The following is a 23137-nucleotide window of genomic DNA, read 5'->3' as shown; positions in this document are numbered from 1 at the left end:
CTTGCAGCCAAGGCTACATGTCTTGAATTGAGTCAAACGCTGTTTGAAATGCATGGGAAGGATTTTTGACTTTTGGGATTTTCTTTGGAAACCAGAAAATGCCAGGGTGATGATGATGATGATGTAAGAGTTCCCCTATGTCCCAATGAAGCCTTGTCTTTTTTTTTAGGGGGTGGGGGTGGTGGGTGGTGGGTGGTGTGGAGGAGGGGAGGAGGAATGAGGCACCGATGCGACAACTTTGGAAAGTTATTGCCTGCCCGGAAGCCGGTCGCCACCCCAAATTTTGCCAGCCGCAGACGGGACTTAGGACCCAGAAGAGAAAAGAACTTGACCGGGAGAACAGACACTGCGCAATCATCGGTGGATATCTCTCTCTCTCTCTCTGCTTTTCTGTGTCCAGGATCCCGGAGATCAGCAATTCTGCAGAAGCCCGCAAACTCGCTGTGGAGGTGGAGGGGGTGCAGAAGAGGATAACTTATTCAGCAGCCAACAGAGGGAGGAGAGAGAGAAAGAGAGAGAAAGAGAGACAAGGCGAAGAGGTGCTGTGGGAGGGAGAGGGAGAGATGCATGTGCGAAATTAATGGCACGTAAGTTTCATTCATCTGCTCTGCAATTGCCCCGGGAGCTGTCTGAGCGGCTGCGCGCCTGGGATTGATTGAAATATGTATCCATGCAATTATTATTTTTTTTTTATATGCGATTGTTCTCCCAGGCAAGGACGGCAGAAGGGCGAAGGGTACCAGACGTTCGGTGGCTGCTGTTTAACCCATTGCATTGAGGAACCTTATCGAGAAGCCTCCCATAGAAAGAGAGAGAGAGAGAGAGGGAGACACACACATTCAGTCACAGGAAGGGAAAAGCAGCGAGAGGGCAAAGAAAAATCACCCTCTCTTTTATTCTCTCTCTCTCTCTCTCTCTCTCTCTCCACCATGAGCCTCACACAGTATCTCCTTTGTCCATTGGGTAAGTGAAAGTATTTGATTTTTCTCTCTCTCTCTCTCTTTCTCTCTTCCCTTGTGGAGGGGAGGGAGATGGGGGCTTTGTTATGAGACTGAGGGGGGTGGGTGGGAGGAGGGGAAGTTCTCAGGTTTTGTGGGGGGAAAGAAGCATTGTTCAGGTGACTGTCAAAATATTGCTGAGGGTTATCTGTCGAAAGGTCATTGAGCTGCTCCGGGGTTAAAGCCTCGGGAGGTGCTGCCTGGAGCGAATTCGCTGATTTATGAATGAAAGGGCTTGCGTTGACATGGCGCCTTTTACCACTCCACCCAACGTCCCCCCCCCCCGCCCCCCCACCCCTCCCAAAAGCGCTTTGCAAGCCAACGAAGTACTCTTTTTATTTTTGAAGGGTAGCCCGCTTGTTGCGGGGCAGCTGATTTGCGCGCAGCAAGATCCCACACACCGCCATGTGATACCTGAGCCTATATTGTTTAAGGGGTGTCGGTTGAGGGTGAGGGGGGGAGATGTTGGGCTCGGGAGCAGGGAGGACACCCCACCCCCGATCCCCTCCTTCCCCCCCACCCCCCAACTCTTCTCCTTAACAGGGATCCAGCAGATCAGTTTAAATGTCTTCTCTCAACGAGACAGCATCGTCCTCCCCCCCCCCCCCCCCCCCCGGTGCCTGCGCTACAGCATCAGCAGAGAAGCTGCAGTCATGATACTCGACTTCAGCCCACAAACCCATCTGACTCAGACGCACGAGTCACAGCCGATGGCTGCATTTTTTACAGGGAAGTTTGAACTGTGGGGTTGGGTAAAGTCACGCTGGAAGGTAAATCAGTAAGACATTTGAAAGGCTTTTTAAAGTTGTTTCCATTTGCCTATGGTGCACGGTTAACTTATTGAGCCACCAGCTAATAGTTGGGGGGGGAGTGGGGGGCATGTTCAGTGTGGGGAAGTTTGACTTGCTAAGCCTTGTCACTTAGGTGTGTGGTGTGGTGTGGTGTGGTGGGGGTGGAGGGGGGGGGGGGGGGGGGGGTGTGTGGTGTTGTTTGAAGCCTTGTTCCCCCCACCCCGATTTCCGAGATGGGGAAGTGCCCAGATCAGTCGCGCTGCTGTGCGCCACCCGCAGGGACCCTGCTAGGGGTTAAAAATAAGCCGTAAGGTGTTTCTAAACCTGTGCGTCTTACAGTCAGGTAGGGAGCTGCCACTGTCATTGGAAATGGCGAGAGAGATGTTACTGCAGAGCACAGCGAGACGGAATAGCATTCAGTATGCAAAGCTTGTAACCATGCCAAACTTGTGGGGGGTGGGGGGGTGGGGGGGGGGGGGGGTGGAGGAAGATTTGCATTTTTATAGCACCGTTTGCGACCACTGGGCGAATCAAAGTGCTTTACAGTCAATGATGTACTTTTGTCGCGTGGGCACAGTCGGAATGTAGGAAACGCGGCAGCCAATTGGCGCACAGCAAGAGCCCACAAACAGCGATGTGACAATGTGCAGATAATCTGATTTTGTGATGTCGATTGAGGGATAAATATTGGCTAAGGCACGAGGGATAACTCCCCTACTCTTTTTTTCAAAATGGTGTCACGCAATTTTTTTTTATATCCACCTGAGAGGGCAAGCAAGGCCTCATCCAAAAGACAGCACCTTCTACAATGTAACAGTCCCTCAGTAGGGCACTCAAATATCAGGCTTGACTTTTATACTCAAGCCCGAGGAGCTGGACTTGAACCTAGAATTTTCCAACTTAGTAGCAAGTGTGCCGCCCACTGAGCCTTGGCTGACGCTCCTGGAAAGCTTGAAGGAAAGGCTGGAGGTGCATGGTGCAGTCAGCCTGTCAAGAGCCTTGTTGAACATGTCCAGCTCTGGTGAAAGGTCATCACCCTGAAATGTTAACTCTGCTTTCTCCACAGATGCTACCTGACCTGCTGAGGTCAACATTTCCAACATTTTCTGTTTTTTTTTATACCATATACATACCGGGTTTGTCAGCATTATTGTTTGGTACCAGTTAACGCTCTCAGAAAGTTGTGGGTTTAAGCCCCATCCCCTGGACTTGAATATATGATTCAGCCTAGTGTTCCCAGTTTAGCACTGAGGGAGTGCTGCAGTATCTGGTACTGTCTTGCAGATGAGACATTGAACTCTGAGTCAAGTGGGCGCAAAAGATTTACTTGAAGAAAAATGTGGGATATTTATAGCTTAACCTTGCCAGGTGGAATTGAATGCAGAGAAATGTGAAGTGCTACATTTTCGTAGGAAGAATGAGCAGGAGGCAAGGTGAACTAAACAATACCATTTTAAAGGAGGCGCAGGAACAGAGAGACCTTGGAGTGTATATACATAAACATTTGAAGAAGCTGAAGAAATTGAGAAGGCTGTTAACAAGACATATAGGATTCTTGCGTTTACTAATAAAAGAATAGAGTACAAAAACAAGGAAATTTTGCTTAAATCTTTTTAAAACACTGGGTTAGGCCTCAGCTGGAGTATTGTGTCCAATTCTGGGCACCACACTTTAGGAAGGGTGTCAAAGCCTTGGAGAAGGGATTTTCTAGGATTATACCAGTGATGAGAGGCTTCAGTTACATGAGGAGACTGGAGAATTGGCATTTGTTCACCTTAGACCAGAGAAGGTTAAGAGAAGATTTGATAGAGGTGTTTGACATTGTGAATGATTTTGATAGAGTAAATAAAATTGTCTCCAGTGGCCAAAGGGTCAATAACCTAAGGACACAGATTTAATGTGATTGGCAAAAGAGCCAGAGGTGACATGAGAGACTATGTTTTTACACAGTGAGTTGCATGGGTATCTTTTCTTATTCATTCATAGGATATCGGCATTGCTGGCTAGGACAGCATTTATTGCCCATCCCTAATTGCCCTTGTGAAGGTGGTACTGAGTTGTCATCTTGAACCACTGTAGTCCCTGTGGTGTAGGTGCACCCACAGTGCTGTTAGGGAGGGAGTCCCAGGATTTTGACCCAGTGACAGTGAAGGAACGGTAATATATTTCCAAGTCAGGATGGTGAGTGGCTTGGAAGGGAACTTTCAGGTAGTGGTGTTCCCATGCGTCTGCTGCCCTTGTCCTTCCAGATGGTAGCAGTCATGGGTTTGGAAGGTGCTGTCTAAGGAAGCTTGGTGAATTCTTGCAGTGCATCTTGTAAATAGTACACACTGCTGCTACTGTGCATTGGTGGTAGAGGATGTGAATGTTTGTGGATGGGGTGTCAATCAAGCAGGCTGCTTTGCCTTGGATGGTGTCAGGTCTCTTGAGTGTTGTAGAAGCTGCACTCATCCAGGCACATGGAGAGTATTCCATCACACTCCTGACTTGTGCCTTGTGACAGGCTTTGGGGAATCAGGTGGTGAGTTACCTGCTGCAGGATTCTAGCCTCTGACCTGCTCTTGTAGCCGCAGTATTTATACGGCTAGTCCTGTCAGTTTCCGGTCAATGATAGTGCGGGATTCAGCAATGGTAACACCATTGAATGTCATCTATTGTTGAAGATGTGCCAGACAATGACATTGTGATGCAAATGTTACTTGCCACTTGTCAGCCCAATCCTGCATATTATCCAGGCTTTGCTGCCTTGGACACGCACTGCTTCAGTCCATTATTGCCTGAAAGGGCAGTGGAAGCAGATTTAATAGTAATTTCCAAATGTAAGTTGGATAAATACTTGAAGGGGAAAAAAATTTTCAGGGCTCTGGACAAACAGCAGGGAAGAGGGAATAATTGAAGAGCCAGCAGAGACACAATGGGCTGAATGGCCTTCTGTGCTGTTCCATTCTATGATCCTAACCAGTATCACTAGAAAAAGCTTAGCTGATCATTTACCTCAATATGTGTGGGAACTTGTGTGGTGCTGCATTTCTTACTTATTAATTTATTCTTTCATGGGATGTGGGTGTCACTAGCAAGGCCAGAATTTTAGCCCATCCCTAATTGCCCTTGAACTGAGTAGCTTGCTGGGTCATTGCAGAGGGGCAGTTAAGAGTCAACCACATTGCTGTGGGTCTGGAATCACATATAGGCCAGACCAGGTAAGGATGGCAGATTTCCTTCCCTAAAGGACATTAGTGAAGCAGATGGTTTTTTACAACAGTCAGTTTCAATGCTGAGCCCAGCTTTCAATTCCAGATTTTTTTAAAAGTTAAGAACTTGAATTTAAATCCAACCAACTGCATGGTGGGATTTGAACCCATGTCCGCAGAGGGTTAACCGTGAGCCTCTGATTTACTAATCCTGTGACATCACCACTCCACGACTGTCTCCCCTTTCCATGTCTATTACCATAGTGAACTCACTTCTAACACTTCATTGGCTGTAAGAGGCTTGGAGACATTGTGAGATTGTGAAAGGGGCTACATGAATACAAGTCCCTTCTTTCCCTATGAACTTGAGGATACGTAGAAATTCCAGTCTCTGGGACTCTGCCTGAAGGTAGCTCCTTGGCCCAATCTCTGTTGATGCTTTAGCCTGAGCCATTGTGCTTGGCAGATTTTGTAAGTGATGGTTTGCAATTGTCTTTTACTGTCAGGGACAGGGAAAGGAGGCAGATCCCAAATTTACCTCAACAGGGATTGAACCCATGGAGTTGGCATTATTCTGAACCACAGGCTAGTCATCTAAGCTAACCAGCCCACCCTCTCACTGCACATAGAGGCGTTTAAGTACTGTTGTGGAACATGATGCTTGGTAAACTCCTGGCAAATGTTATGTGAGGGAAGGCAAGTGGGATATAAGGTTGAAATGGTGTTCTAGGGTTTGTATGATGTTTGGAAACCATTATGGGGCTTTTTTTTCATTCACGGGATGTGAGCATCGCTGGCTAGGCCAGCATTTATTGCCCATCCCTAATTGCTCTTGAGAAGGTGGTGGTGAGCTGCCTTCTTGAACTGCTGCAGTCCCTGTGGCGTATGTACACCCACAGTGCTGTTAGGGAGGGAGTTCCAGGATTTTGACCCAGCGACAGTGAAGGAACGGCGATATATTTCCAAGTCAGGATGGTGAGTGTCTTGGAGGGGAATTTCCAGGTGGTGGTGCTCCTATCTATCTGCTGCCCTTGTCCTTCTAGATGGTAGAGGTCGTGGGTTTGGAAGGTGCAGCCTCAGGACCCCTGGTGAGTTCCTGAGAAGGTGAATTGGATTTCAACTGAATCTACATTGTCATTGTCTAGAGGAGAAGTCAGTTTGATGGTCTGGGGACTGTTACTGCATCCTGTTGTGATGCCAGCAGTGACTCAGTCACACTAGTGAGTAGCTTCCCAGAGCTTTCAGCCTTGTTGAATAAATTCATGACTCGTCTTGAATCAGTCCAGCCATCTGTCACTTCAGGTGAACTCCGTGTCACAGCTCCTTTGCCAGGGTGACTCCCCTTTCCTGCAGGATTGGACCGGAGATGGGAACGTTCTCTGCTCGGGCTGCATTGACCCACGTTAACAGAGCTTCTTCATCATCGGGATAGGTGGCCGTTCTCACCCTCTTCCTCGCAGGAGAGGATGCCTGCTTGTCGGACTGTTCAAGATGCTTGTCCCGTGTTTCATAGTGGTGGACAAATTCAATGGTGGAATCTTCTGCTCCTTTGCGATGTCCACTTTCTGCTTCGGTTTTCCACTTGCTATTTCAATTCCACCTCCATTTGACAACACTTTTAACTTTCTCACAGGTTTAGCCACTGTCACAGGTTTTGCTTGTCCTTTCACAGGAGATCTTGATGTCAAACGATGGCTTGCCCAGCGCTCCATGATTCCACACTCTTGTATGGTCCAATTCCGCTCTGATTGGTCGACATGGTCATATGACAAGCTTAGACAAGTTAAGCTAGTCAGCAGTTACCAGTGCGGAATTTCGGCTTATTACAGACATCACTCTGTGGGGTTTGCTTTTCTCTCGGCGGGAATGGTTGATGACCTTGACATAACCGGAATTTCATGTCATCCGAGTTTGACTCATTGTGATTTCACTGTAATGCAGTTCAGTGCAGTGTATTGTAATTGCAACGTAACCAATCGTGGGGATCTAGTTAACTGCGCAGTATAACAACCTGTGCAATAAACTTACCATTCAGTATAACGAGCAGTTTGGTACAACTAGCCAGGCAGTGTAATTAAGCATGAACTATAACAAACCTTGTGGTAGAACTGGAATATAAACAGAAAATTATGGAAATTCTCAGCAGGTCAGGCAGCATCTGTGAAGGGAGAAACAGAGTTAACTTTCCAGGTCTATGATAAAGTTAGAAGTGCATCAGGTTTTAGGCAAGTGATAGGCCTTTATTGCAAGGGGGATAGACTATAAAAGTCTTGTTACAACTTACAGGTCACTGAGACCACACCTACGGTACTGTATATACTTTTGATCTCTTGGCTTAAGAAGTGATATACTTGCATTGGAAGAAGTTCAGGGAAGGTTCACTAGGCTGATTCCTGGGATGAAGGGGTTTGTCTTATGAGGAAAGGTTGAGCAGGTTGGGCCTATACCTACTGGATTTTAAAAGGATGAGAGGTGATCTTAGTGAAACATGTAAGATTCTGAGGGGGCTTGACAGGGGGAGGGAATCTAGAATTAGGGGGCACTGTTTTAAAATAAGGGGTTTCCTATTTAAGACCGAGAAGAGAAGGAATTTTGTTTCTTGGAGGGTTGTTAGTCTTTGGAATTCTCTTTCCCAGCATGCCATGGAGTCCGCGTCATTAGATGTACTATAGCTTGAGTTAGGTAGATTTTTGATTAACAAGGGAGCCGAGGGTTATGGGGGACAGACAGGAAAGTGGAGTTAAGGTCACAATCGGGTCAGCCATGATATTATTGAATGGTGGAGCAGGCTTGATGGGCCAAATGACCTTATGTTCTTAAGATCTTTCAAAAAACCAACTCAGTTAGTCCCACTCCCTGGCTCTTTACCCAAATCCCAGAATTTTTTCCCCTTCAAGTAGTTATCCAATTCCCTTTAGGCAGCTACTATTAAATCTATATCCGCCACCCTGTCAGGCAGTGCATTCTAAATCCTAACCACTTGTTGCGTAAAAAAAAGGCCTCACCTTAAACCTGTGCCTCTGGCTATCAAATCATCGGCCATTGGAAATTGTTTCTCTTTATTTATCCTGTCTAAACCCTTCATGATTTTAAACACAAATTGAAACATAGTTAACAGAGGGTTGTCGTTCAGTCATAGCACTGTTATGGCGCAGAAGGAGGCCATTCAGCCCATCAAATCGATATCGACTTTCTGTAGAACAATCTAATCAATCCCAATCCACCGCTCTATCCTCGTGGCTTTGCAGGTTTATTTTCCTCAAGTTTCCATCCAATTTTCCCACCATCCTCATAGACAGCGAGTTTCAAGGTCTTTGCCACCTGCTCTTTCTCACCTCCTGCCCTGAATCTCCCACTCAAAACTTTAAATCTGTGCCCTGCTAATCCTTGTGCCATCGGGTAATGGAAATAGCTTTTCTTTGATTACCTTATCTGAACCTGTCATAGTCTTATACACCGCGCACCACCCCCCACCCCCCCCCCAAACCGAGGAGAAAAAGCAGCCCCATCTTCTCCAATCTAACCCTGTCTGGGGAAGTACATGGAAACGGGGCTGACTACAGCTTCAGCAGTGTATTAACCAAAGAGGCTGGGTTTTGTTGTACCTGCTTCAGTAAAATGACCAGGGCTCTGATGGCTATTGATCCAGCGGCTGCCGTTGATGTCAGGGTCAAGGCTAATTTGGAAAGTCTTGTGATGCAGCTGGTCCCTCTGAAGCGGGATCGCTGATGAATTTAAAGCTGCATTATCCAGGGAAATGGATTTTTTGATAGTTTGATTTTTTTTTAAATCAGCTGACCAAAGGTGAATGATGTAGATAGATGTATCTCTAAATTTATCCATGAAGCTGTCAGATTGTCACTCAAGACCCAACTGCTCGTGTGTACTGGTTGTGTCCTAAATTGGCTTTATTTTGGACAAAACGTTTAGATCACCTCACCTATTTTCAGTAGCAGCATTGAACCTAGTCCTATTACTTATTTGGAGTGGAACAAAAATTCAGACTGATGCACTTGCTTTTTCAACATTATTAGCTGGGCGTATTATTCTATTAAACTGGGAGCAGTCTGCCCTGCTTTCTTTTACTAATCGGATACGTGATCTTACGCAGAATCTCAAACTTCAGAAAATAAAGTACACGATAAGATGGATTTTATGTAACTTGGCAACCTTTCTTAGATTACTTTGAGGAACTACCGATCTCTACTTTCATATAACTGACCCTAATTAGGTTGTATCTGTTATATCAGGTGAAACTATATCTGACCTATGATTGTTGTTGATTTTCTTATTATTTATCTTTTGGGGGCATTGGGGAGAGGTTTTTTTTTCCATCTCTTTCCTTTTTCTTCCTCTTGCTCCTATTTCTCTTTTCCTTTCTCTCTTTTTCTCTCCCAAAGGGAAGTGTATTGAATTATTGCTGTACTGAAAGCTTTCTTTTTTTGGTATGGTTGCACATTATGACTGTCGTTAATTTTTTTTTAAATTAAAGAATTAATTGTAAAAAAAAACCCCAACTGGTGCCCTATCCTCCCTACCCGCCCTTGGCCAAATGTGACTCCAGCGATACACCGAAGTCATCGACTCTTAACAGATCTCTGAATTGGTCTGTCAAGCCCCACTCCGTTGTGTGAAAATCACCGCAAAGAATAATAAGATAATTACTGGATGGGTCACTTGGCTGGGCCCTAGGCATCGAATTAGGACGTAATATTATCTGACCGTTATCTCTTGCTGTTTATGGGATCTTGCTGTATGCAAACGCCTAAAGTTCAAAAACTTGGCTATAAAGCGTTTTTAGATATTCTCAGGTTGCGAAAGGTGCTATTGAAATGCAAATCTTTTTAGTCCGAATTAATGGTGCATTTCCCCATTCAGTCATTGGGGGGGAGGGAAGGGGGGGAGCAAAATATTACCCTCGCCCTCCCCATAAAAATAACTAAAATAGCAGATAATTTATTTCTGATTTGGGTCACTTAATGGATGCCCACTTTGCGGTGTAGAGTCCTGCCGCTTTCACCAAGAACCTTCCAGAAGAGCAGAGGGCTGTGGGTTTTGATGAATCCATTATCCACAGGCTGTGATCCTCAAATGCTGCAGAGTCATTGATGTCGATCATGCCCTTGGCTGCTGCTGGTTGTTGTGAAAACGTGTGACAGATCCGGTCGGAGTTGGAGTGCATTATTGGGAGCTGAAGTGACTGGCCCCTTATTGACTGGTTCGCTGAGAGGAGCAATGTATTTTACCAGGGAGGTGTAATATAGTCACTCTGACCCAGACCTACAGCGGTCTGTGCGGAAGAATAAGTCGAAACTCGTGTAGCAACTTTTACCCCCTCCTCACCCCAAGTTCTTCTCCTCTTTCCTCATGTTAAGCAGTACTTCATTGGCTGTAAAGCACATTGAAACACACGCAGAGGATGTGAAAAGTGCTGTACAAATGCAAGTTTTTTTTTCTCTCTCTCGTTCTTTCTCCTTCTCTTTCTCACACTGTCACCTTTTCTTTTTCCTCTTTTCCTTTCTCTTTCCCTCCTGCTTGCTTTCCTTCTCTCACTCTCCCTTTCTCTCTTGCTCTCTTTTTTTCTGTCTCTCTTTCTCTCCCTTTATTCCCTTCCTATCTCTCTTTTCCTTCTGCTCTCTTTTCTCTCTCTACTTTCTACTTACTCCTTTCTCTCTCTCTGTCTCTCCAAAAGTCATTGATTCTAGCTGGGGGTTAGGGTCCACAAGGACACTGGCCATGGGGATTGAAGCTACCTGAAGGAGGCCACTGGTAAGCTCTGCAAACTCTCCACAGACCAAACAGCGAACCTGGGATGTTGCTGGTCCGTGTGCCTGAATTCTGCCCTGTTTGATGTAATTTCTAGTTGAGCATTCTGGAGAATGTGCTAGCTTTTTTATTTTAAAACCAGAATAAGTGACCTACAGGTTGAAACACAGTTTCCAATAAAGCTGATTAAAACTTGACTTCTGCTGTTAAACGTGGTGTACAAGGAATGCTTTGCAACTTTGAGCTTGTGGTGATTTTGAGACCATTTCCCTGACAGGATAGGGAGACAGTGAGAAGAACTATAGGCTGCACCAAGAGCATGTCACAGAGCAGAAGAATGTGGCGGTGCGTGAGAAGATTTCTGTACTTCTCTGCTCCGTGTCAGAGAGTTCAGTGGCTGTTTGCAACTCAACCCATTTGTGGCATTATCTCGCTTCTCAATGTAACCAAGTAACAGGGAAGAAGCAATGGATTGTGTTCCCCCCTCGATAGAATGGAGAAAGTGGAAGGCCTATTCTGCTGGTGAACAATACACAGTCTTATCACATCAATGGTTTCCATTCAGAGTTGGAGTTGTGGGGAGGCTGAGATGTGGTAAAAGAGTTGCTCTCCAATGCTGGCATGGATGCGATGTTTCCAAAACAGTCTGGAATACGCTGTCATTTCTGCTGTTGTGTAGCCCAGGGCTTGTACACCCCTGGTCAGCTTGCTTCTCTTTCCGCAAGTTGCCTTTGTTGCACAGCAGATATAGCAATTATAGGCGTGAGCCATGGCTCAGCGGGTAACACTCTCTCCTCTGAGGCCAGAAGGTTATGGATTCAAGCCCCACTCCAGAAACATGAATATAAAAATTGATGCTGACACTTCCTGTGCAGTACTAGGAGAATGCTGCACGATCAGAGGTGCCATCTTTTGGTTGAGATGTTAAACTGAGGGCCTCCCTGCGCTTTCTGGTGGCTGCGAAAGATCCCTTAGCACTAATATGAAGCAGGGAAGTTTTCTCCGGTGCCCAGGCCAATACTTATCCCGACCAGAACAGACTCTCTGATTATTATTATCACTTTGCTCTTTGTGGGATCATGCTGTGCACTAATTGGCTGCCAGATTTTCCCATGGCCTGGATTTTCCTGTCGGCGATTTGGGGGCGGGGCCCACACGCCGACAGGAAAATGACATGGGACGATGTCTGGAGGAGCCCCTGACGGTATCCCGGTCCATTTAATTTTTTAGGAAGGCGGGTGGACAGCGAAATCAGCTGTCTGCCCGCCGACCAGTCAATGGCCAATTAAGGCCATCGGCAGGATAACTAAGGTAGTTAAGGGCCCTGCCCGTCCAACCTTAAGGTTGGTGTTGCAGGCCAGGAGCAATAGAAAAAACATAAAACCTCATCCACCGGCGGGGTGACGTTTCATGTCCGCTTTAAAAATGTTTAATAAATTTTATGTGATGTTTATTAACATGTCCCATGCGGTGTGACATTGTCACAGGAGGGGGACATGTTAATGATTTATTTATTTTTCTATTTTTTAAGTCTGTAAAACTTTCACTGATCTCCCTGAGACAGCACTTAATCTCAGGGAGATGGGCGCTATTTCATGCGCCTGTGCGAAAGAATCCACACCCCCCCCCCACACAGGAAGTGCATAGCGCTTCCCGTCGGGCAGGCCGCTGGGTGGGCCTTCATTGGCCCGCCCACTTAAAATGGCGGCAGGGCCTGTTTCGGAGGCGGAGTTCAGCTGCCCGTCTGCTGCCAAGCCAGTGGGGTCCACCTGCTAACCTAGGGTAAAATTCTGCTCCATGTTACAACAACAGTTTACATTTACATAAGGTCTTTAACATAATGAAAGTGCCCAAGGCGTCTAAATAGGGCGTTGCAAGGCAAAATTAGATGCCGAACCTTATAAAGCGATATTAGGACAGATTACCAAAAACTCGGTCAAAGAGGTAGGTTTTAAGGAACATCTTAAAAGAGAGGAGAGGCAGAAAGGTAAGATGTTTGCGGAGGGAATTTCAGAGCTTAGGGGCTAGGTAGCTGAAGGCACAGCCACCAATGGTGACTGATTAAAATCTCAATGAAAGAGCGTGGAGATTTCGAGGTTGTGGAATAGATTACAGAGATTGGGAGGGATAAGGCCTTGGAGGAGTTTGGAATCAAAGATGAGAATTTTAAAATCGAAGTGTTGCTTGACTGGGAGCCAATGCAGGTTAGCAAGCACAGGGGTGATAGGTGAATAGAACTTGGTACGGGGACCTCAAGTTTACAAAGAATAGATTGTGGGAGGCTGGCCAAAGAGTAGCTTGGAGTAGTCAAGCCTAGTGCTAACAAAGGCATGGTTGAGGCATGACTAACAACAGTGACTTCAAAAAATAATTTATTGGCTGCAAAGTGCTTTGGAGTGTCCTGAGGCCATGAAAAGTGCTTTAAATATGCAAGTCCCTTTTTTACAGAGAACCTACAGCACAGAAACAAGCCATTGGGCCCAAAAAGGCACAAACAGAGGTAAATGGGTATGATCTAATTGCCATTATGGAAACATGGCTGCAGCGTGACCAAGACTGAGAACTGAATATTCAAGGATATCCGACATTTAGGAAGGACAGCCAAAAAGGAAAAGGATAAAAACAAAAAACTGCGGATGCTGGAAATCCAAAACAAAAACAGAATTACCTGGAAAAACTCAGCAGGTCTGGCAGCATCGGCGGAGAAGAAAAGAGTTGACGTTTTGAGTCCTCATGACTCTTCCACAGAACTGAGTTGAACAGAATTCAGTTCTGTTGAAGGGTCATGAGGACTCGAAACGTAAACTCTTTTCTTCTCTGCCGATGCTGCCAGACTGCTGAGTTTTTCCAGGTAATTCTGTTTAAAAAGGAAAAGAAGGTGGTGTTGCGCTGATAATAAAGGATGGAATCAGTGCATTAGTAAGGGAGGATCTCAGATTGGAAGAACAATGTGTGGAATCTGTTTAGGTGGAGCTAAGAAACAGCAAGGGGCAGCAAACATTTGTAGGAGTTGGTTACAAGAAACCAAACTGTAGTGGTAATGTGGGGGATGGTATTAATCGGGAGATTAATGAAGCACGTAACATGGGTGATAAAGTAATCATGGGTGACTTCACTTTGTTTATTGACTGGGTAAACTTAATGAGCACTAATGCTGTGGAGGGTGAGTTTCTGGAGTGTGTTAGGAGTGGTTTTCTAGAGCAGTGTGTTGTGGAACTGACTAGAGAACAGATTATTTTAGATCGAGAATTATGTAACAAAAAAGGGCTAATTAATTTTGTAAAAGAACCTTTAGGGATGAGTGACCATAATATGATAGAATTTTACTTGATGTTTGAAAGTGAGGTAGTTCAATCTGAAGCCAGGGTGTTAAATTTGAACAAAGGAAATTATGAAGGTGTGAGGGTCAAACTGGCTGAGGTGGGCTGGGAAAATACATTAAAAGGTATGACAGTGCACAGTGCAATAGATAGTCTTTAAAAATTATTACATCGTTTACAGCAATTATACATTCCTTTAAGGCACAAAAATCCAAAAAGAAAAGTCAGTCATCCATGACTGACAAAGGAAGTTAAGGATTGTATAAGATTAAAAGAAAAGGCTTATAAAGTTGCCAGAAATAGTAGTATCCCCAAGGACTAGGAGCATTTTAGAATGCAGCAAAGGAGGGCCAAGAATCTGATAAAGAAAGGGAGTATAGATTATGAATGTAAACTCACAAAAAACAAAAACAGACTGTAAAAGTTTCAATAGGTATGTAAAAAGGAAATGTTTGGTTAAAACAATTGTGGGTCCATTACAGGCAGAGTCAGGAGAATTCACAACGGGGATTAGAGAAAAGGCAGAGAAGCTCAATGATTACTTTGTGTCTGTCTTCAGAGGAAGATACAAGAAATCTCCCAGAATTAGAGATCCAAGTGACTAGGGAGAATGAGGAATTGAAGGAAATCAGTATTAGTAAGGAGGTTGTATTAGAGAAATGAATGGGACTGAAGGTTGTTAAGTCCCCAGGTCCTGATATTCCACACCCCAGAATGTTGAAAGAGGTTGCTATGGAGATAGTGGATGCATTGGTGTTCATCTTCCAAAATTCTATAGATTCTGGAAGGGTTCCTGCAGACTGGAAGGTAGCAAATGTCACCCCACTATATAGAAGGGAGGGAGAGAGAAAATAGAAAACTACAGACATCAGTATGGAAAGTGTTAGAATCCATTCTAAAGGAGGTGATAAACTAACACTTGGATAATCATGATCTGATTGGGCATAGTCAACATGGATTTATGAATAGGAAATCATGTTTGACGAACCTGATGGAGTTTGTCTGAGGATTTATACTAACGGACTTGATAAAGGGGAGTTGGTGGACGTAGTGTACTTGGATTTTCAGAAGGCTCTTGATAAGTCCCCCACAGGAGGTTGATTAGCAAAATAAGAGCACATGGGATAGGAGTCAATTTACTGGCATGGATTAAGGATTAGCTAACAGGCAGTAAACAGAGAGTAGTGGGGTACGGCAAGGATCAGCACTTGGGCCCAGCTGTTCACAATATATATCAATGATTCGGATGTGGGGACCAAATGTAATATTTCCAAGTTCGTGGATGATGCAAAGCTAGGCAGGAAAGTGTGTTGTGGGGAAGATGCAAAGTGGCTACAGGCACAGACTTAGTGAATGGGCAAGAACATGACAGATGGAATCCAATGTGGAAAACAAGTGAAGTTATCCACTTTGGTAGGAGGAACAGATGCGCAGACTATCTCTTAAATGGTGAGATTAGAAAGTGTAGGTGTAAAAAGAGATCTGGGTGTGCTTGTCAATAAGTCACTGAAAGCTAACATGTAGGTGTAGCAGGCAGTTAGGAAGGCTAATGGAATGTTAGCCTTTATCACAAGAGGATTTGAGTACAGGAGTAGTGAACACTTGCGTCAATTGCACAGAACATTGGTTAGGCTGCACCTGGAATACTGTGTGCAGTTTTGGTTTCCTTATCTTAGGAAGGTTTTTATTGACATGGGTGTGTGACGGAGGTTCACCAGACTTGTTCCGGGGATGGTGGGACTGTCTTATGAAGAGGGATTGGGGAAATTGGGCCTGTATTCTCCAGAGTTTTGAAGAATGAGAGGTGACCTCATTGAAACCTACAAAACATTTTAAGAAATAGACAGGGTAGATGCAGGTAAGATGTTTCCCCCTGGTTGGGGAGTCTAGGCCAGATGATGGGATCTGACCTATGTCCCCTCTACTATAATGCAATAATTCAGACAGCTCCACATTCATCTGATAAAAACAAAAAAACCGTGGATGCTGGAAATCCAAAACAAAAACAGAGTTACCTGGAAAAACTCAGTAGGTCTGGCAGCATCGGCGGATTCGAAACGTCAACTCTTTTCTTCTCCGCCGATGCTGCCAGACCTACTGAGTTTTTCCAGATAATTCTGTTTTTGTTCCACATTCATCTGAGTTTTGTCCAACTCTGCCCTGGAAGAGCAAATGATTTCTTCCACCCCCCCTCCCCCTTTCCCTCCCCCTTCCCCTTCCTCTCCCCTCTCTTCGTAGCAGTTGCCAACTCTGATTGGATATACTTCTGAAGGTTTCATCACCCGCCCTCCCACCTCAAACCTCCCCACCTGGACAAACAGCCTTTCTATGCCACCTATAATATTGTATTTTTTTATGACTAGTAAACTACCCTGTTAAAAGAAAATGAAGAAAAAGCACAAATTTTTTTAATGCCTTTATGATTTTTGTTCCTACTTTTTTGCTCACAGCCATTGGTAGCTCAACCTTTCTTCATTGTGTCAGCAGAAAGATTTCGGCTTAAGGTTCCACCATCAGGAGACTCCAGCGTTGTTCAGTATCCGAGCACTTTCTTTACCGTAATGAAAACAGAAAATGCTGGAAAAACTCAGCAGGTCTGGCAGCATCTGTGGTGAGAGAGACTGAGTGTCGAGTCCACATGACTTGGGTCAAATTGTAGAGAGGAGTGAAACTGAGAAAGGAGAGGGGGTGGGGAGAGAAAGAAAGAGAAAGAGAGAGGAAAATACAAGTTGGAATTTGGGTACCATCCCTTTAGATTGTGGGCTAATGAATGGATGAGTGGATGAATGGGTGAAAATTACACGTCAGTCTGCTATTTAGGAAAGGTGAAAAAGGGGGAAACCAAAGAATGCTGAGCGCATTGCCGCTGCACGCCAAGGTTATCCCGACCCTATGCTGCTGCACATTTCTTCCGGGATCTTCTGATCCCTGCTGTCACGGAGATGCGCATCGCAGCGTTCCCTGGGGAACTCTCTCGGAGCATGGTAGAGTTGGGGGAAGACAGGGACATGGCCCAATTTTACCGCGACAGCTGTCATATTTTGTCTGATGAGTTTAAAGGTCCAGTCTTTGGTGGTGGGCTAGTGAATGGGCGAGTGGATGAACGGGTGAAAATTACGCATGTCAGTCTGCTATTTCAGAAAGGTGGATTATGGACCAGTTGGCCTGAAATTGCTGGCATCTACAATTAAAGGTGGAAATTTTCACGCAACAGGCGGGCTGGTGCGTGCCTGACCCGCTTGAGCGTGAAATGATGCGCGTTGATGTCAGCCGGGTGTGCCGATGTCAACGTGCAGTCGTGCGATAGTTCGGTCAGAGGGTGCATGCCGGAGCTGGCAGAGTGCCCGCCGACAATTAAAAAGCCTCTTAAGGCCATTAAGTAATCAATTAACGTAGGTTCTAATGTAGCATAAAATTTAACGGTTGGCAGGCAGGCGAAAAGGCCAAGTGGCCTTTGCATTTTTTTGGAAACGAAGATGAGGTTTCCGAGATCAAATAAAAATGAAATAAAAGCAGAGTTGCATGAGGGGATGCGTTTTATCACATTTTTATTTCCCTTATTTTTAAAAAATATCTCTTTTCCCTGTGGCAGCTCCATGCATCAGGGAGATTATGTAGCGCTCACTCGCGTGCCTGTGTGAAGTCCGTGCTTGGCCTGCTTGCACTCCTAAGACCAGCATGATGGAACAAAGCTTGAAAATTTTGGCTACGCTTGGCTCCAGCCAACGCTCATCTTAAAAATTCTCATCCTTGTCTTCGAATCACTCCGTGGCCTCGCCCCCTCACTACCTCTGCAACCTCCAGCCTACAATCCTCCAGGATTTCTGTGCTCCTCCAACTCTGGCCTGATTGCCTGGTCCCTAAGCTCTAAAATTTCCTCCATAACCTTCTCCGCCTTAAGGCTTTAAGATCCTTTAAGATGTTCCTTAAAACCTACCACTTTGACCAAGCTTTCGATAACCTCCCCTAATATCTCCTGATGAGGCTGGTTTCGAACTGTGTTTGATAAATTGCTCCTGTGAAGCGGTTTTGAGATATTTAACTGCAGGCGCTATATAAATGCTGCTGTTAATGAGTTAACCCTGCAATACTGAGGGGGGATGGCAGGAAATTTAGAGAGAGACAATTGGGTAATTTCAGCTAATTCACGAAAGGAAAATGTTGAGGATGATGTGATTCTGCTTTTCTTTCAATCCTTCTCAAATGCTAAGTGACTTGGGGGCGCGGAGGAGAAAAAATGTCTGTACCAGCCACAAAGAGGCCAGTCTTTCTTTGTTCGACCCAATACAACAGGCACCTCAGTGCTGCCAGATCCAGAGAACCGTGATGCCAGGGATTATGATGAGACTCTTAGCCTGGTCTAAGTAGACTTAATCCAGAGGCCGCTATTGATGCTGAGGTAAATTGTTGACAGCCCCTCACCAGTGAACTCCAGTAACCTTTCATCTGAGTTATGGGAACATAAGAAACAAGGTGGACCTTTCAGCCTCGAGCCTATTCCACCATTCAATGAGATCATGACTGAACTGCAACCTAACTCTGTATACCAGCCTTTGCCCCGTATTCCTTAATTCTTTTGGTTAACAAAAATCTATCGGTCTCAGTTTGAAATTTTACAATTGATCTCACTTCAATTGCCGTTTGTGTGTAGAAATATTTCCTCATTTCACTCCTGACAGGTCTGGTTCTTATTCTTAGATGATCTTCTCTAGTCCTTGACTCCCCAACCAGCAGAAATAGTTTCTCTCTGTCTGCCCTACCTGTCCCCTTTAATATCTTGAAAACTTTGATCGAATCATCGCTTCACCCTCTAAATTTCAGAGCAGACAACCCTGTAATCTCTCTGTAATCTCTCTTCGTAATTTAACCCTTGGAGTTCAGGATTCACCATGGTAAATCTACACTAAACTCCCTCCAATGTCATATTATATCCTTCCTAAGGTGTGATGCCTGGAACCACTCACAAGTAACTCCATGTGCAGCCTAACTTGTCTCTGTTTAGCTGAAGCATGACTTCTACACCCTTGTATTTATTCGTTGAGATATAAAGACCAGCATTCCATTAGCCTTTTTGATTATTTTCATGACATTTTGTGTACCTGCATGCCCTCCCCGTCACCCCACCCCCACCAAAGCCTCTTTGGACCCCCACTGTTTCTAGATTTTCCCTATTTTGAAAGTCCCCTGTTTTATCCTTTTGAGGTCCAAGGTGGATGACCTCACATTGCCAACAGTGAAATCCATTTGCTGCAGTTTTGCCCATTCACTTAACCTATTAGTACCTTCGAAAGTTGATGTTCTTACCTAAACTGCTTACAATGCTGCCTATCTTTGTGTCATCAGCAAATTTGGATATGTGGCTTTCTGTCCCATCATCCAATTTGTTGGGAAGCACTGGTGAATAATTGGGGCCCCAACACATACGCTTGTGAGACTTGGGAAATCTTGGTGAAGAACAACAGTTTGAAAACACCACTGAAGATGAAAAGAGCATGAGGGTAGATGAGACTAGCCAGGAGGTATAATTACATGATGCTATCCTCCATGTTCTTCTTCCTGCTCCCTGTATTCTCAATGCATTAGAATCAAGACGCAGTGAAAGTAATCCTGACTTTGAATGGAATGGAAATTGACAATGGAAATGTGCATTTTGAAGTCAATGAAGGTGAAACCGGGAGAGATGTATAATGGGCAGCCGAATGAATGTCAACCATTTATCACCCAAAGTCAATGTTCTCCTGGATATGCCTAGTCACAATGGAATATTCCATCTCAGATTAGGGTTACACATGAAAAATACACTGCTTGATTTAATTCTCTTGGAAGTGTAACCTTGTTATGCTCAACTCCACAGAGTTAATTTCATCTTTTAAAAAAATAGAAATGTCTTCACTCAAAATGTTCACTATCATAGAACTGTGGATACTCAGTGGTTGGAGTATATTTAAGACTGAAGTCAATAGACTTTTGGGTTCCAAAAGGGATATGGGGATGGTGTGGGAAGGTAAAGTTGAGATAGAAGATTAGCCGTGACCTTGTTGAATGAAGGAGCAGGCTCAAAGGGCCAATTCTCCTACCCCAGCTCCTACTTCTTATGTTCTTAATTACATTCTGCCCTATTTATCCATGAGATTGGAAGACATGAACTGACTTCCTGTTTGTTTGTTGGCAATTAGTCCTTGGCCTGAGCTCACCGACATCACTTAACTGCAAGCATGACCTGTCCCATTAAGAGCGCTACTTGGCTATTCCCCACGGGGTCAGTTAGAGGTTAATTATTGTAAATTTCTCTAAATTGGCAGCTGTGCGGCTCCTCCAGGTTATCTGAATTTCAGAAGAACTAGAGGAAATAATTGGATTTCTTTCCCTTTTTGTACACTTTTGTACTTGTTGGCCTAGTTGATGTTTGGTACAAATTGTAACATGTAGACTCTGACACCAGCGGTGTGATGGATACACTCAAGACTTGGACACAAATGGAGGTGAAGGATATAAGATAAAATGGGAATGTGAACAATCCACACATGCAAAGAAAAGATATTTGACACACAAGTAAATAGATTCCTGAAACATTCAGTGATTTCCAGGAAGAGGTTGTCAATCGGTCAGCTTTTATTTTCTGCACTGAATATTGAAAAGGGATGTTGTTGCCATGGTAAAGTGTCTCTCAACTTTAACATCACAGAGGCATCCTGCCACAGAAGGAGGTAATTTAGCCCAACGTGACTCTTCTGGCTCTTCGCAGGGGCTATCCAATTAGGGGAGACGGTGATGTCATGGTAATGTCACAGGTCTCATAAACCAGAGGCCCAGGCTAATGCTTGGGAGACACGGGTTCAAATCCCACTATGGCAGCTGGTGGAATTTAAATTCAATTAATTAATAAGTCTGGAATATAAAGCTAGTCTCAGTAATGGTGATCATGAAGCTATCATTTATTGTTGGAAAAACCTATCTGGTTTACTAATGTCCTTTAGGGAAGGAAATCTGCCTCCCTTACCCAGTCTGGCCTACGTGTAGCTCCAGACACACAGCAATGTGGTTGACTCTTAACTGCCCTCTGAAATGGCCTAGCAAGGCACTCAGTTGTCAAGGGTGATTAGGGTTGGGAAACAAATGCTGGCCTTGCCAGCGATGGCCACATCCCATGAAAGAATAAGGGAAAATCTTACTGCTCTGCTCAAAAGAAACTAAGAAATAGGAGCAGGAACATCCCCGTATCCTTCAATTCCTGCAACATCTAAAAATTTACAAACTCGGACTTGAATGTGCCCAACAACTGACCATCCACAGCCCCGGGGGCAGAGAGTTCCAAAGATTCAAATTTCTCCTCATCTCAGTCCCAAATGATTGACCTCTTATCCTGAGACTATGTCCCCTAATTTTAGACTCTCCAGCCAGGCGAAACAACCTCCCAAAATCCACCATGTCCACCGTTCTATAAATTTTATGCAAATTATAACAACTCAACATAAAAGAAATTGCCTTGTCTCCCTCCCATCTGGTTCGACAGCCAATTATCCTAAATCTGTGTCCTGTGGCTGTGGAGATAATAATTTAACCTAAGAAAATAGCACTGCCCCTTTAACTAACCTTGATATATAATATATATTAAAATATTTATTTTCAATGTAAGAACGCTGATGCTTTGAAACACAGCAGAGGTTTCTTGATCTGATAGCTCAAACTGTTGCTCAATGCCTGTCCGGGTGGATAATTTGGATGGACCAACTCGGAGTCTGGCAGATCCTAGGATTGAGCCCAAGGAGCCACGCCAAGTGTGGCACTGCCCCTTTAATTACCCCTGAGAAGTGTGGCACTGTCCTTTTTATTACCCCTGAGAAGTGTGACACTGTCCCTTTAATTAACCCTGAGAAGTGTGACACTGTCCCTTTAATTAACCCTGAGAAGTGTGACACTGTCCCTTTAATTACCCCTAAGAAGTGTGGCACTGTCCCTTTAATTATTGCTGAGAGGTTTTGCAGTTCCCCATTAGTTACCCCAAGAAGGAAGGCAAATCAAGATGCGGCCGAGAAAACACTTTTACAGCCTTTCTGTTTTACAAGTTGAATCTTCCAGTTTGTCACATTTTTATTCAAGCTCTGTTTTTTTGATGATTAATGTTGGCCGTTTGAGGATTGATTTGAGGAAGCAAACAGTGGCGGCTCCTCCCAGCCGCCGCTTTACAGAGGAGATGCATGTTGGGCCCTGTCTGTGTGATTCTCAAACACCCACAGTGTTACTCATGTGCAGGCAAACAAAACAGGCAGTCACATTGAGTTGACCTTCCAGCATGCCCACATTATAGGATTCTACCCACACACTGCAGCTCTACAACCCTATCAATGCATCTTCAAAAAGATAATTTTTTTTAGATTTTCCATCGACAGTTTGATATCAGCTCCGGGGGTAGCAATCTCGCCCCTTGAATCAGTTGGGTGTGGGTTCACGTCTCACTCCAAAGACTTGAGCAAAATACTCTTGAGGGAGTGCTGCCCTGTCACGGGTATTGCCTTTTGGATGAGATGCCCTCAAGGACCCGTTTGTCCTCCCAGGTGAGATGTAAAAGATCGTAGGGTACCGTTTGAAGAAGAGCATTGGGGGGGTAGTTCCTCAAATGTTTATCCTTCAACCAACATCACTAAAACAAAGCATCTGGTCGTTATTCTATTGCTGTTTGTGGGAGCTTGCGGTGCTCAAGTGGTCGCTGCATTTCCTATATCACAACAGTGACTACGCTTCAAAAGTTCTACTTTGGATGCAACTGTCCTGTGGTTGTGAAAGGGGCTGTATAAATGCAAGTTCTTCCTTTCTCCCCATCTCCGCTGAAGGTTCTCTTGGCGTAGAATTTCCTGTCTGTCGGGCGGACGGGCCCGACCCAATATCCGGCGGGTGTGGAGCCGATCCCCGCCTGAGAAGCGGGCCCTGCTGCCATTTTATGTGGGTGGGCCAGTGTGATGTCTGGTGGGAAGCGCTGTGCGATCTCTGTGCAGGTGGGGGGATTCTCCAAATGCAAGAGTGCGCTCTTTCGCTCTTCTTCAAAAGGTACCCTACGATCTTTTACATCTTAC

At 44.9% G+C, this 23137-nt stretch overlaps 1 protein-coding gene across 5 annotated transcripts in view; it reads left to right on the top strand.

Annotated features, from left to right (window-relative positions):
* Positions 1 to 329: 329 nt before the first annotated feature.
* podxl2 (podocalyxin-like 2) overlaps positions 330 to 23137 on the top strand; it is a 60944-nt gene continuing 38136 nt past the window's right edge. For 3 of the 5 annotated variants that reach the window (XM_041192141.1, XM_041192140.1, XM_041192142.1), the window contains exons 1-2: positions 330 to 587; positions 713 to 963. In XM_041192141.1, the coding sequence (XP_041048075.1) occupies positions 568 to 587; positions 713 to 963 (271 nt within the window). In that variant the 5' untranslated portion in view covers positions 330 to 567. Of the gene's footprint in view, positions 588 to 712; positions 964 to 1698; positions 1769 to 16584; positions 16678 to 23137 lie in introns of those variants that run through there. The other 2 variants (XM_041192145.1, XM_041192143.1) reach the window with 2 other exon arrangements.

This window comes from Carcharodon carcharias, chromosome 7 (assembly GCF_017639515.1).
Source record: "Carcharodon carcharias isolate sCarCar2 chromosome 7, sCarCar2.pri, whole genome shotgun sequence".
In the NCBI taxonomy this organism is placed as follows: Eukaryota; Metazoa; Chordata; class Chondrichthyes; order Lamniformes; family Lamnidae; genus Carcharodon; species Carcharodon carcharias.
This window is presented reverse-complemented; position numbering and strand designations above follow the sequence as displayed.